The sequence below is a fragment of the Hemicordylus capensis genome, chromosome 4 (assembly GCF_027244095.1).
Source record: "Hemicordylus capensis ecotype Gifberg chromosome 4, rHemCap1.1.pri, whole genome shotgun sequence".
Taxonomy (NCBI): Eukaryota; Metazoa; Chordata; class Lepidosauria; order Squamata; family Cordylidae; genus Hemicordylus; species Hemicordylus capensis.
The window spans coordinates 283,405,875-283,419,503 of NC_069660.1; the positions used below are offsets into that span (position 1 = coordinate 283,405,875).

General features: G+C 43.2%; 1 protein-coding gene across 5 annotated transcripts in view; it reads left to right on the top strand.

Moving 5' to 3' along the window:
* PLEKHF2 (pleckstrin homology and FYVE domain containing 2) overlaps positions 1–11,049 on the top strand; it is a 29,187-nt gene extending 18,138 nt beyond the window's left edge. For all 5 annotated transcript variants that reach the window (XM_053246636.1, XM_053246635.1, XM_053246638.1 and 2 more), the window contains exon 2: positions 7,114–11,049. In XM_053246636.1, coding sequence (XP_053102611.1) covers positions 7,128–7,877 — 750 coding nt within the window. In that variant the 5' untranslated portion in view covers positions 7,114–7,127 and the 3' untranslated portion in view covers positions 7,878–11,049. The remainder of the gene's footprint in view (positions 1–7,113) is intronic.
* Positions 11,050–13,629: the final 2,580 nt, after the last annotated feature.

Sequence of the window (13,629 nt, forward strand, 5' to 3'; positions counted from 1 at the left end):
GTAGGTTAGACTGAGAGAGAAGTGACTGGCCCAGAGTCACCCAACTAGTATCATGGCTGAATGGGGATTTGAACTCAGGTCTCCCTGGTCCTAGTCCAGCACTCTAACCACTACATCACACTGGCTCTATAAAGATAGATATAGTGGGTGTAATGGAAACATGGTGGAACAATGAGAACCAGTGGAACACTGTTATTCCTGGTGGCACCTAACAAGTCAGAAAACCTGGAACTGGAGTCCTCTACTGAAACTCTGTGACAATACAAGCCTGCATGGCTTTAAGAGGGGTTTAGATAAATCCATGGAGGACAGGTCTAGCCATGGCTACTAATCTGTGGGCTATAGGCCTCCTCCAGCCTAAGAGGCAAGATGTCTCTAAATACCAGCTGCAGGGGAGCAACAGCAGGAGAGAGGGCATGCCCTCAGTCCTTGCCTGTGGGCTTCCCAGAGACATCTGGTGGGTCACTGTGTGGGACAAGATGCTGGACTGGATGGGCCTTTGGCCTGATCCAGCAGGGCTGTTCTTATGATCAGTGGGTGACATCCAGACTAAATTACTCATGAGTAGTCTCATTGAAATGAAAGGTAGTAATTATTTACCCAGTTTCAGTGGAGTAACTCATGAGTAATTTAGTGCTTGTGTCAGCCAGCACGTTTACACTTTAACACTCGAAGGAGTTAAGTCTCTTAAGATTCTGTAGCCCTGAAATCTGAGTCTAAATTGGAAATTGTTCATGTTTCCAATTTAATTAATAAGCATAATTCAGTGTTCCGGATTGAATCACAGTGTTTGTGCATTTTGAATATTACTGATACTGGTCCTTGTCCAAAATACTGCCTAGTTAATACTGCCTTCCTTATGGATACTGCTTTTTTTTTTTTTTAATGAGAATTGGTTTCATTCATGAAAAAGTAGGATAAATGGCAAGATTGCGAATTAGATCAACATATTAAGGCAGTTTATAAGTTTTAAGAATGTGTGCTACAGATAGCAAAAGCCTCTATTATAGCACTGCCATATTTGCCAACAAGGTTTCGAGATAAGTTGGACATTAGAACAAACAGATGATTACACTGTGTAGATATTTCAACAATTAGGTCAAATAACCTTTGAAAAGTAAAGAAATATGACTAGATACTTTGTTCCCTTTAAGATGTTTTTTAAAAAATGTTGGCTCTTGGATCAGCAAACTAAATTTGCTTTGTTTAAATTGTCTGTTTAAATTGTCAACATCGAGTACTTCAGTATAGTGAAGGAACATGAGCGGTTGCAGCAATAGTTTAAAAGTCATTGTTGGGGGGTAATCTAATTTAGAGAGTGCTTACTAAACCAATTTTCTAACCCATTTCTGATTTCCACTCTTTCCTCTACAAACTTAGTAGCAGCCATGTGTTTGGAAGGTGTGCACCTGGAGATTAGATTTAAGTGCCTGTGGTTCCTTCTTGCTGCTGCTTTATGTACAGTTTCCATTAACATCATCTTAATTCTAGTTGATGCTGTAGAGATGGAAAGCTGCCTCCTTGGACTAGTGCAGCACTGCAGCAACTGTTGATATACAGTATCTATCTTCTATATATGTAATTCTCTAAGGTGTACCTGTGGCTAATCCCGTGTGTGGCAGCTATCGTGAGAGTTTGCGAGCAGAAGCACCATAGTGATTTGGCAGTGGGGATTCCATATGCAGATAGGGAGGAGGAACCTGTGATGGTTAAGGTCAGTTGGAATGCAACTGTTACTGGTTGGAAGATGTTCTTGATTGTAGAGGAGAGGAATCTATACATAAAAAAGGATCATTGGCAGGGGTCTGCGAAGAGAGAGGTCATGAGGGAGGAAAGAGCCTCTTCAGGAGAAGGAAGCTGCCATTGTGTGAATTAGATGAGGAAACAAGATGAACAAGATCTGTTAGCTTAGGAAGCGGGGGGGGGAGAGAAGGGAGGGGAGGGGAAGCAAGACTCAGGGGAAGAGTGTGCAGGAGAGAGAAGGGAGGGAAAGAGAGAGAGAAGGAAGGGTGAGGGACAGGTCCGAGCCAGTCAGTGGCCTGAGGGGAATGAGCGGCCATGGCGGTGGCAGCAACAAGGGCCCAGTGTGTTTTACCCATGTATAGTTTTTATGTTTGTATTTTATATATTTTAAATTAGATTTGTTTCATATTTTTAGCTTAATTTTTAATTGCCATTTTTATTGTATGTTTTTTAACTTTTGTTAAAAACCTTGGGATTGTTTTTAATGAAAGGTGGTATATAAATTTAACAACAAATAAATTAATTAAATAAACCGCTGCTGCTGTTTGGGGCTACCGAGGCCTTTGGCAGAGGCTGGCAGACAGGCAAGGGATGGGCGCAAGCCTGTCAGCGGCCTGAGGGGAATGAGCGGCCATGGTGGCGGCGGCAGCAGTGAGGAAGGGAGTGAGGCAGTGAGGAAGTCAACTGCTGCTGCTCCTGTGGGGGAAGAGCAGGAGCGGGGCTCGGGTGAGGGTGGGAAGGTCTCCGGGGATAGGGGTCTGCAGCTTGGCCAATAGGTGCCAGCAACACTGTAGCTGTGACCAAGAGGGGTGAGGGGGGTGGAGTAAAGGGATGGAGGAGCAGGAGTGTGGCTCAGGTGAGGGTGGAGAGATCTCTGAGGTGAGGGGGGCTGTGGCAGGGGGTGAGGGGAGCAATCAAGTATTAGTGCGCAGATGCTCTGCTCGGGTTAAGCTAGTCATTATTCTGCCTCTTAGCTGCAAGAGCAACGTTCAGGGCTACTCTTCTCCACTCCTATGTTGGCATGCACAGCTGCAGCCACAGAAATCTCCACAGCATCTGCTTAGTTTCTTAGCTCAATGTTCTGATCTCTCTTGCGGTCACATTTATCAGAGTACACTAAAAGAATTATCTTTCAAACTGGATTGTTGTGGCAATGAACAATAGCAGCTTTGCTGCTAAAAGAGCTACTAAATTTACTAACCCCTATATAACTGTTTATTAACCTGTCCATCTACAATTACTATTGAACAACCTGTAAACAGGAGAGAAGAAACTCTTCCAATTTATGAAAAATTCTATGTGTGCTTGTCTAGAGGCTGTTCTTATTTGTCTCAGAAGTGTGGTTGAGTGATTATTTTCAGGCATGGAAAATAGCATGTGCTCTTTATGGAATTTCTTTCCTAGATGTCTTTTTGCCTCACAGGTGCAGAAGTGCCCTTCATACTGGTCTGATTTTTCACAATAACTCTTTCTATGTGTTGCCAGCCACCTTTCAAAGAGTTAACTACTTAGGGTGCAATTCCCATTCTTTCTCCCCCCCCCCCCATCCCACCCAAACTGCTGCTCTTCCTCCCCTTTTCCGTGCAAGCCTTCAGCATGGTTTTAGACATGCAGGCTTCTAACCCCTCAGGACTGTAAAACCTTTCACAGTTGGCTTCGCTCTTTTGTATTGAATCTGCCCCCAGGGTGCTTCTCTCTTTTTCCCTTAAGGCTAAATAGTTTACCTTTGAGCTAGAAGTGTACTAACTGGGCAAAGAGGCACCTTTTGAATATGGTGATTCTCTTTATTTAGCAGGGCGGAGAGTAACTGGCCCTATCCAGCTCCAGCACAGTTTTTCCAGTGACTGTTGCTGGTGTCTGTCTTATGTTTCATTTTAGATTGTGAGCCCTTTGGAGACAGGGAGCCATTTTATTTATCTATTATTTCTCCTTGTAAACCGCTTTGGAAACTTTTGTTGAAAAGCAGTATATAAATATTTGTTTGTCCGTTCATAGTTTTAGGTAAAGTATGCTGTCGAGTCGGTGTTGACTCCTGGCGACCACAGAGCCCTCTGGTTATCTTTGGTAGAATACAGAATAATTTTACATGCAGCCAGTTCAGGCTCTCCCCTGTGCAAGCCTACAGTGGCACTTTCGGGATTAAATAGATGCTCGCTCGGAACAATTTTTAAAGGAAACAATAGGCAGGTTAGATGTTCTCTATCTCCATTTTGCCATTTCAGTCCAAATCTTAGGCCTGTGCACCTGCAACTTGTGTTTGTGTCTAGATATAACTGGGTACAGGAAAACCTTTTGTCAGGATAATTCAATTGATGTCAAACTCAGCAACTGGTATATCTGTTTTCAGTGGACATGTAGTGGAGACCTAGACCAAGGACTGTGTGTGTTTTAGTGTAGCAAAACTGAATTGTCAGAGGAGGTTTACAGTAATTGCATGCTTTTAATTTTTAAATGCTCACAAAGCAGTTTATTATTTCACAAGGAACTATGGAAATGTGTGGTTAAAAAAAGTCACAACTACTTTAATTTACCATTTGTAATATGATAATCCATGATATATTAATAATAATTTGCATATGGCTGATAGGATAACGATGGGGCTACCATATATAGGGTGTCAGGGGTTTTCAAACTTCTGATACTGTGACCCCCTAAAATAATTTAAAAATAGTATTAATATATTACATAATATATTTGTTTTTGTATTGTTTTATCATTGTTTTAATTGTGGGTTTTATGTCTTTTTAAAAGTTATTGTCCACTGCCCAGAGCCTCTGGATGGGGCGGTTTATAAATGTAATAAATAAACAAACAAACAAATAAATTAATAAAACTAGCCTACCCGCACAGAGCATCTGTGTGCTGTTTGGGGCCGGCTGTGCCCCCTTCCCTTTCCCCACTGCCCCACTCTCTCTTTCCCACTCACCCCCTTTCCAGTCTCTCCACTACTTCCCTGCCACTTTCTAATCTCGCCGGCCGTCCTGCCGCTGCCTCCCGCCCCTGGCGGCCAGGCCAGGCTTTGCTGCCACCGCCACCTGCCCCTTACCCAGGATGGCCTGGCCTGCCATCCTGCCGCCGTCTCCCGCCACTGGCAGCCAGGCCAGGCTTTGATGCCGCTGCCTTCTTCCCCTTACCTGGGATGGCCTGGCCTGGCCAGGTCGTCCCACCGCCGCCTCCCGGCAGCCAGCCGAGGCCGCAGCCTCAGGCCGTTTTGCGGCCCGCCGCCACCATCCTTCGCCATTTTTTTGCCCTGAACTCTTGCCCAATGCCAGAAACTCTTGCGATAGTTCCGCCGCCAAATCCGCATGCCGGCTATGAGAATATGCCGCCAAATATGCATGCCGGCTATGAGAATTACATATATACTAGCCGACCCCACACAGATTATCTGTGCGCTTTTGGGGGCTGGCGGTTACCTCCCCCCCCTTCTGCCCCAGTCTCTGCTTCCGGACCCAGCCACCTCTCCTCCCCACTGCCACTTCTGCCCCTCCACTTTCTTTCCCCCCTCCTGGGCCTTACCTCCGCAGCCAGGCCAGGCCTGCCACCTCTGGCCTCCATGGCCGCTGGGTGAGCCTCAGCAAATCAGGAGCATCCGCCACCCAGCCAATCAGCTGGGTTCTGGGACGCACATTCCAAGGCACACCCAGGATAATTAATATAATAGGTATTAGGGATGTGCACAAATATCTTCGGCACCGGCGTGGCTAGTACTTTAAGGGCGGGGGAGGGTGTACTCACCCCTCCCGCTACATTTCCCCCACCGGAGCTCTGTTATCTTTAAGCCCCTCGGGGCGGCAACATTCCTCCCTGCCGCCCCGTTTCCCCCATCGGCCGGAAGTGGCCAGAAGTAGTGAGCGCGTGTGCATCCGTTGCGTGTGCGCGGCTGTCTGCCATGCACGTGCACGACAGGCACACGCATGCTTGCTACTTCCGGCCACTTCCAGCCGATGGGGGAAACGGGGCGGCACGGAGGAACGCTGCCACCCCAAGGGGCTTAAAGATAACAGAGCTCTGGTGGGGGAAATGCGGCGAGAGGGGTGAGTACACCCTACCCCGCCCTTAAAGTGCTACCGCCACCGGTGCTGAAACCCCCCAGCCCCCCCAGCATACCTTTATAATGGCCTCCAAAACATTTCGGGCACATGCCTAATAGATATAGATATTATTTATGAAATGTAAACTAGTAATATGTGGGAAGGGAAGTGATTTCAGCTCAGATTACACCTCTGTCTGCTTACTCAATTTGTAACAGTGGCCAGCCAGAGACCTCTTGGACACTTATAAATGGGGCATGAAGACAAAAGCATCCCTCTGCTTGGCCCAAGCCTCTTCTGGTCAATCCTCAACCCAAAAATTCCATTTAGCTATCATGGCTGATAGGAGGGGCCTCCATCGGTAGAATGGAGATGGAGGCGGTAAAACTCTGAATGGATATAGCTGAGGGAAGGTTTGGAGTGGCTTGTCAGTGGGTTTTGTAGCACCCCATCTTTGGAAGCATCAGCTGTCCTTGGTGTGTAGAGTTCTTGGGCCACTTTTCTTAAGAACAGCCCTGCTGGATCAGGCCCAAGGCCCATCTAGTCCAGCATTCTGTTTCACATAGTGGCCCACCAGATGCTGCTGGAAGCCACAGGCAGGAGTTGAAGGTATGTCCTCTATCCTGCTGCTCCTCCCCTGCAACTGGTACTCAGAGACATCCCACCTTTGAGGCTGGAGGTGGCCTATAGTCCTCCAACTAGTAGCCGATGATAGACCTCTCCTCCATGAAGTTATCCAAACCCCTCTTAAAGCCATCCAGGTTGTTGGCTGTCACAACATCTTATGGCAGAGAATTCCACAAGTGGATTATGCGTTGTGTGAAAAAGTACTTCCGTTTGTTGGTCCTAGATTTCTTGGCAATCAATTTCATGGGATGACCCCTGGTTCTAGTGTTATGTGAGAGGGAGAAGAATGTCTCTTTATCTACTTTATCCACACCATGTATGATTTTATAGACCTCTATCATGTCTCCCCACAATTGTCTTTTTTCTAAACTAAAAAGCCCCAGGTGTTGTATCCTTGCCTCATAAGAAAGGTGCTCTAGGCCCCTGATCATCTTGGTTGCCCTCTTCTGCACCTTTTCCAGTTCTACAATGCCCAGTTCATATGTAAAGCTGAGTTTTTTCTGTTGGTTTTCTTTACAGTAGCTCTCCTAATTGAGCCCATATGTTGCTTTTTAAACCCTCCTGAGTTAAAAAAATTAATGAATTGGTGCACATGCTGCTGAGAGAGCTGACAGAAGAACTGATGTATGCATACACATAACACCTTACTGGATGTATAGCTACTGGTTAAATTGCTGCAGTGTCCTAACAGTATTAATTTATGTTTTAGGATACTAGTGAAAGATGGTGGATCGCTTGGCAAACAGTGAAGCAAATACTAGGCGAATAAGCATAGTGGAAAATTGCTTTGGAGCTGCGGGTCAGCCTCTGACTATTCCTGGCCGTGTCCTGATTGGTGAAGGAGTACTAACAAAGCTGTGTAGGAAAAAACCAAAAGCAAGGCAATTCTTTTTATTCAATGATATTCTTGTGTATGGTAACATTGTCATCCAGAAAAAGAAATACAACAAACAACATATAATTCCACTGGAAAATGTAACTATTGAGTCCATCCAGGATGAAGGAGATCTGCGGAATGGGTGGCTTATCAAGACCCCAACTAAATCTTTTGCAGTGTATGCTGCCACTGCCACAGAAAAATCTGAATGGATGAACCACATAAATAAATGTGTTTCTGATTTGCTTTCCAAAAGTGGGAAAACTCCCAGTAATGAACATGCAGCTGTCTGGGTACCTGATTCCGAAGCCACTGTATGCATGCGCTGCCAGAAAGCAAAGTTTACTCCTGTTAATCGTCGACACCACTGCCGGAAGTGTGGGTTTGTTGTATGTGGGCCCTGTTCCGAAAAGAGGTTTCTTCTTCCCAGTCAGTCTTCTAAGCCTGTGCGAATTTGCGACTTCTGCTACGACCTCCTTTCCACAGGGGAGATGCCCACATGCCAGCCCACAAGATCAGACTCTTACAGTCAGTCACAGAAGCCTCCTTTAAATGATCTATCGGATGACGACGATGACGACGACAGCAGTGACTAAGGAGTGAAAAATAACGTCTTGATGTTACAGTTAGCATTTGAACCTGAGTTGCTGCGTGAGGAAACCTCTAGTTCCAGGCTTTGCTGAGAGGCCTACTCTAGCCATAAAATTTGCCTGAAAAACCTTCAACTCATATGTGCCTCAGTGTCTGAATCTCCCAGATATCACATTGTTACACCCTTTTCTGCAGGGATATATTGTTGCAAATATATCATTTTCCAGCTTTGTATACTTGATTTGTGTAGGGATGTGTGATCTTTACCCCCCCCCCCCTTTGCACTAATCTCCTGGTGGCAGGTTAGAAAGAACCAAGTATCAATTTCTTTCTTTTTTTCTACCAACAACCAATCCTGCTTGTGTCTTAGTGATATTGTATTGGTTATTTTTAATATTCAGCGTGGGGAATTAAACCTGCATGAAACTGTGGTTTATGGGTTAACTCCATCCAATTGAATAGGACAACTAACCAGGCTTTGGAACTGATAGTAAACTATGACCATTTGTAACATAAATGCATACTTTAGTGTCATTAACTTTTGGAATTTTATGCAAGATTTCATATACCAAGCAGTGCCTTGTAATGGCTGCACTGTTGCAGGAAGAAAATAGCCCACTGTACCCTCTCTGCAGTTGTATGTGACAGAATGAGAAATGGTTGGCGGTGTTGGCTGTAATTGCTGTTGTATAATGAGGATTTGAGTAGTAGGTGCCGCAGGTACTTCACTACAATGTCTGTTGTCCATCAATGCCTTGCACAAAATAGCTCCCTCTTAATATGAGGACAGATTCAGCACTGTTGTAGAGCCCAGTTGAGGTGGTATGAGCTCGGTATGCATAAAATTGCAGGACTTGGGGGCCCTAAATAAATTAGGTCATCTTCAAATGGGTTTAATATCTTGCTACTTTCAAAATTGTGTGAGATAATTACATTGTTGTAGCTATCGGGTATTGGTAATTGAGAACTGAATTGTCTCAGATCATGGTATTTCCTGTAATTTCTTTGATATTTATGAAATTATTTCCTCAGATACTTCACTAACCCTTGTAAACTTTAGGAGTAGATTTTTATATAATTAGAACTTGTTTGAAAAGCACAACAATATGGGAAAATGTCCCCACCAGCCATCTGAAAAAAGTTGCAAAAATTTCCATCCTTTGTACACAGCTGACCTCAAAATCAAAATGAACTGCAGACAACTTCATTTTAAATATCTAAACCCAGGACAGTGCAAAAAGTATTTCCAATAAAGTATTTACTTTTTACTTTTAACAAGACATTCTTTTCTATGCTGGTGTCATTTTTAGAGAAACATCAGATTTTGCTCTGTGAAGTTTTGTAAAACTCCAATATATCTCTATTTTTATATTACAATAGTATGTTTAATGCATTTATGTAGATACCCCCTGACAGAATTGTGTGGGAATGCAGTAACACCTGAGATTTTCTAAAAAGTGTTGAATATTGTTTGTACAAAAAACCATTATACTATCTAGGCATTCGTTTTTGAAGTGACAGTTTCTGCACTGTTTGCCTCATTGGGTTATATTTATTGAATAAACAATCAGTTCTGCAACTTGCACTAGTCTCCCAGTCTGTAATCTGGCTCCTGTAACACAGATGTCAGTGTTGAGAAACATGAGATATAGGGCACAATTCCTTAGGTGTTACTGAGCAGCTTCCATTCACTTTGGTGGGGCTTGCTTGGTAACATGTTGGTGATCACACAGCAGCAGTGCCACGTAGATTATGCCTTTTCAGAGTTATGTTTTCCCATTGATATCCAAATACCTGGACAGTGCTAAGAGGGAGGTTATTGGCTAACCCTGCATTAATTCAGGTGACAGTCCAGAGGGGCATACATGTCCCCATATTTTTCTGAGAATCTCCCTCTAAGAAGGTGCCCCTACTAGCTATCCCTAGTTGCTCCTTGCACTTCGAAGTTCAAAAGCACTTTAGGAATTTTGCAAGAGAGCTTTAAGGAGAAAATGGCACTTTTCTACATCTATAGTGTTGTGCTAGCATAATGCTATCACGCTACCATAAGAATGCAGCATAGTCATACAAAGGAAGGAAGTCTGTTCCAGACCAGTTCTTGTGTTAAAAGTAGGTGTTTGCGCAACATGTCAATGTGTTATGAAACCCTGTAGCACAACTTTGTGTCCCAGAGATTGTCTTTCACTAGTGTTTGCACAGCATCATAGAGTACCACAGTTTTGTGCAGCTCTGCATACAATTTCTCTTGCTGTGCTAGCGCAACACTAGTTTGGATGTCAGCCACTGGTTCCTCTGGGTCACAACCAACATGTTTAGATTGGGTCAATCTTTCTATGATATGCTAAAGCAAGGCTGTACAACGTCAGCCCTCCAGCTGTTGTTGGACTACAACTCCCATCATCGCTACCACAGTAGCCAATAGTCAGAGATGATGAGAGTTGTAGTCCAACATCTGCAGGGGGGTGGGGTCAAAGTTGTACAGCCCTGTGCTCAAGGATACATTTTGATTTGCTTAGCAATAGACATAAAAGATGGCATTAAAACTATAAACCACAAAAATCCTCAAACCAGGTGAGCAATAATGTGTAGTTGGTGACTGGCTTGAAGAAGAGAAATCCTAAGGCTGAAGTTCTGTGCATGATTACTTTGGAAGAATGGAACTTTCTTCCATGTAAACATCCTTAGAAGTTGATTGTGGATGTAATCTGTTTCTTCCACTTCAGAAATAATATTCTTATCCATAACACCAGTATGAACCATAACATACATCTTGCTATAATTCACTCTCCTTATTTTTATCCTGTGTTGTGCAGAAGACTTTGCATAGTAAATATTGAATGTCCTACTTTTATTTCCTTAATTATCTTTTTATGTTGCACAAATGCTTTATCAGTACTTTCTGCCTTCAAGAAAAGTTATCCTCCATCTGTCAACATGCTCTGCTTGCCTGTGTACCCTAACCCCATCATTAACTTTGAATGAAATTCATGCTATGCTGCAATTGATCCCTAATGCTATTACCAAATTGACATGTGTAGGAGAAAAAATTAATCCTAGAAATAGGTGGTGAAAACAGGTTGCTACTTCTATGGTCTGTTCAGAATTGTATTATGTAAAACTTTTGTCGTGTGTTAGTCAAACTTTTAAAAGGGCTTAATAAATGGTTTTGTAATTTTGTTTGTCAAATTGTACTGCTTTCACTTTGTAAATCTGAAAGGTTTTGAATAGGCAAGTCTTTTTATTCTTTATCTAAAGAGGGAAAGAGGTTAGTAGTAAAGAATGGGAAATATATAAATAAGCATGGTCAGAAAACCAAGTTGGTAACACTTAGATCTGCCACCATAGTCCTACACATTATTTTCTTAAAACTAAAAATGACGTTTTTCAAGGATGTTTTCAAAGCAACAAAATATGTATCTTTTTTGTATAGGTAAAATGGCTATGATTTGGAAAATAGTGGCCCAATCTTGTGAGCTGCTGCATTAGTAATATCTGTGAAATTATTTGCTTTCGTGCACACAAGAATTGCAAACTTCACTCATATGCCAATGGGATCTAATCTGAATGAAGCTATCCAGGATCTTGGGATCCTAGCAGAAAACGTACTGAAAATACTAGCTTGATGTGATGCCTTGGTGAAATAGGCAAATTCAACATTAGAATTTATAGATGGGTTTTTCTGTTGGTGTATTAAAGTGGCTTGGAGTAAAGATTTGTTGTGTGACAAATAAAAATGAATGAAATAGGATCTGTGATCCTGTGCCTCCTTTTTGGGAGTGTAGTCTCTTGAACTGATTTCTCAGGCAACGAATAAATTCTAAAACAACTGGAAAGAGCTGGAAATTAGTACTGTATTTACCCAAATAGAAGACAACTCTTTAATTTAAGACAGCCTTCTTAAAAAGTGCAGGTTCAATGCAAGTTATACCTGTATTTACTCGAAAGGAAAATGACTTTGAATTTAAGGACACCCCCCCACACACATGTTTTTAACATCAAAGAACTTGATGGGAAGCGAGCTGGTCTTGTGGTAGCAAGCATGACTTGTCCCCTTAAGCTAAGCAGGATCTTCCCTGGTTGCATACAAAAGGGAGACTAGAAGTGTGAGCGCTGTAAGATATTCCCCTTAGGGGATGGAGCCACTCTGGGAAGAGCATCTAGGCTCCAAGTTCCTTCCCTGGCATCTCCAAGATAGGGCTGAGAGAGATACCTGCCTGTAACCTTGGAGAAGCCGCTGCCAGTCTGCGTAGACAATACTGAGCGAATGGCAGCTTCCTATGTTCCTATATAACTTGGCGGGGGGGCCTCATTTGAATTCAGGTAAATAGGGCATATGATAAGTAGGACCTGCAGCAAAATGTTGCAGTTTGTGTTCCCTCTAAGAAATGCACACTGACAAGTTTTTTTGATGTCTACTCAGTTAATTTTAGATCCCACTCAGGTTCAATCAGGAAGGTCCCATTCTGAATGCACATGTGCACACACTGCCTTGATAATGCTGCCCAGAACAAAACTCATTCTGCACACAGATGAAAAAAAATTAGAGAGAACACTCTCTGCAGTGTATTCCCACGCTTAAGAGTACTTCTGCTCAGGGATCCAGCCACTATGAGGAGCCATATAATAATGTTGGGGCAGAGAGGAGGGGAAAAACTCTTTTATTATCATTCCCCCAAAGCCTTTTCCTGTAGTGCTAGAGGGTCAATTTTGGGGCTGACTACCAGCTTGGACCTGAGCATTTCCCCTCCCCCACCCTTGAAATGTTCCTGTATAGTGCAGGAAAGAGAGTTTAACTCCATGGCAATGTATCTTCCATCCTCAACCCTCCTCTTTTCTCCAAGATACTATAAAGTGTTAGGGGCTTGAGCAAGCAAATTGCTTCTATTTCCCTGCCCTCTACTTTTCCTGGGTTTTCTCCCTCCTTTGAAACCATGTGGCAAAACTGGTCCATTCCTGTAAGCTCTGAAAGTTGACAGGGTCACTTTGGGTTGGTCCCTCCCACATAAATGTATAAACTGCACATCTAGGAAGTCTCCGGAGTATGTAGAAATGACTTCCTTAATTTTGAGTGGGCCTGTTCTATTTCCAAATGGATATGTACTTGGCCACATTTGTTCACTGTTCACGTGGATGACAAGATGGGGCAGGGGAAGAAAGGGAGCCAAAATTTGTCTGTCTTTATAGGTCACTAAGGCAATAGGTGTTAACTAAGCACACACAGTAGAACAGACTTGCACATTTATCTGTTTTGCGAAGTTCATGCACACCCAGATGCCTAGCACTACTGAAGTAAATGTGCCCTCCCCCGGCAAATAGCAGCCCACACACACTGTAGTCTAGTTGAGGTTTCTTTTGCAATGTAGTTATTTAAAACAAGGTGGGGTGTAGACGGGTCACTGACTCTGTAATAGTATTATCCCAAAGCTTGCACCTGTCCTGACCCTAATGCTATATATAACTTGACATTATATATAATGTTAAAGTGTTGTAGGTCAAGGAGAAGGTAAACAGTATCGGTGAGTGTTAAATGGAGGAAACTGTGTCAGGGTGAAATAAAAGACATTTGTCCCACCACCTTTTCAATAAAATCAACATTGTGAATGTGCCATTCTTCGGAATAACAAATAGGTCAGTCTGCTTTTAAATTGGTACAATTATGTAGTAATGTACTGAATTTTCACAAGCAGTTGAGTTTGGTTGTGAAAGTAAAGCTTTGGGAAGGGGGCAAAATGTTCTTTGAAAACTCCACTCACCTTT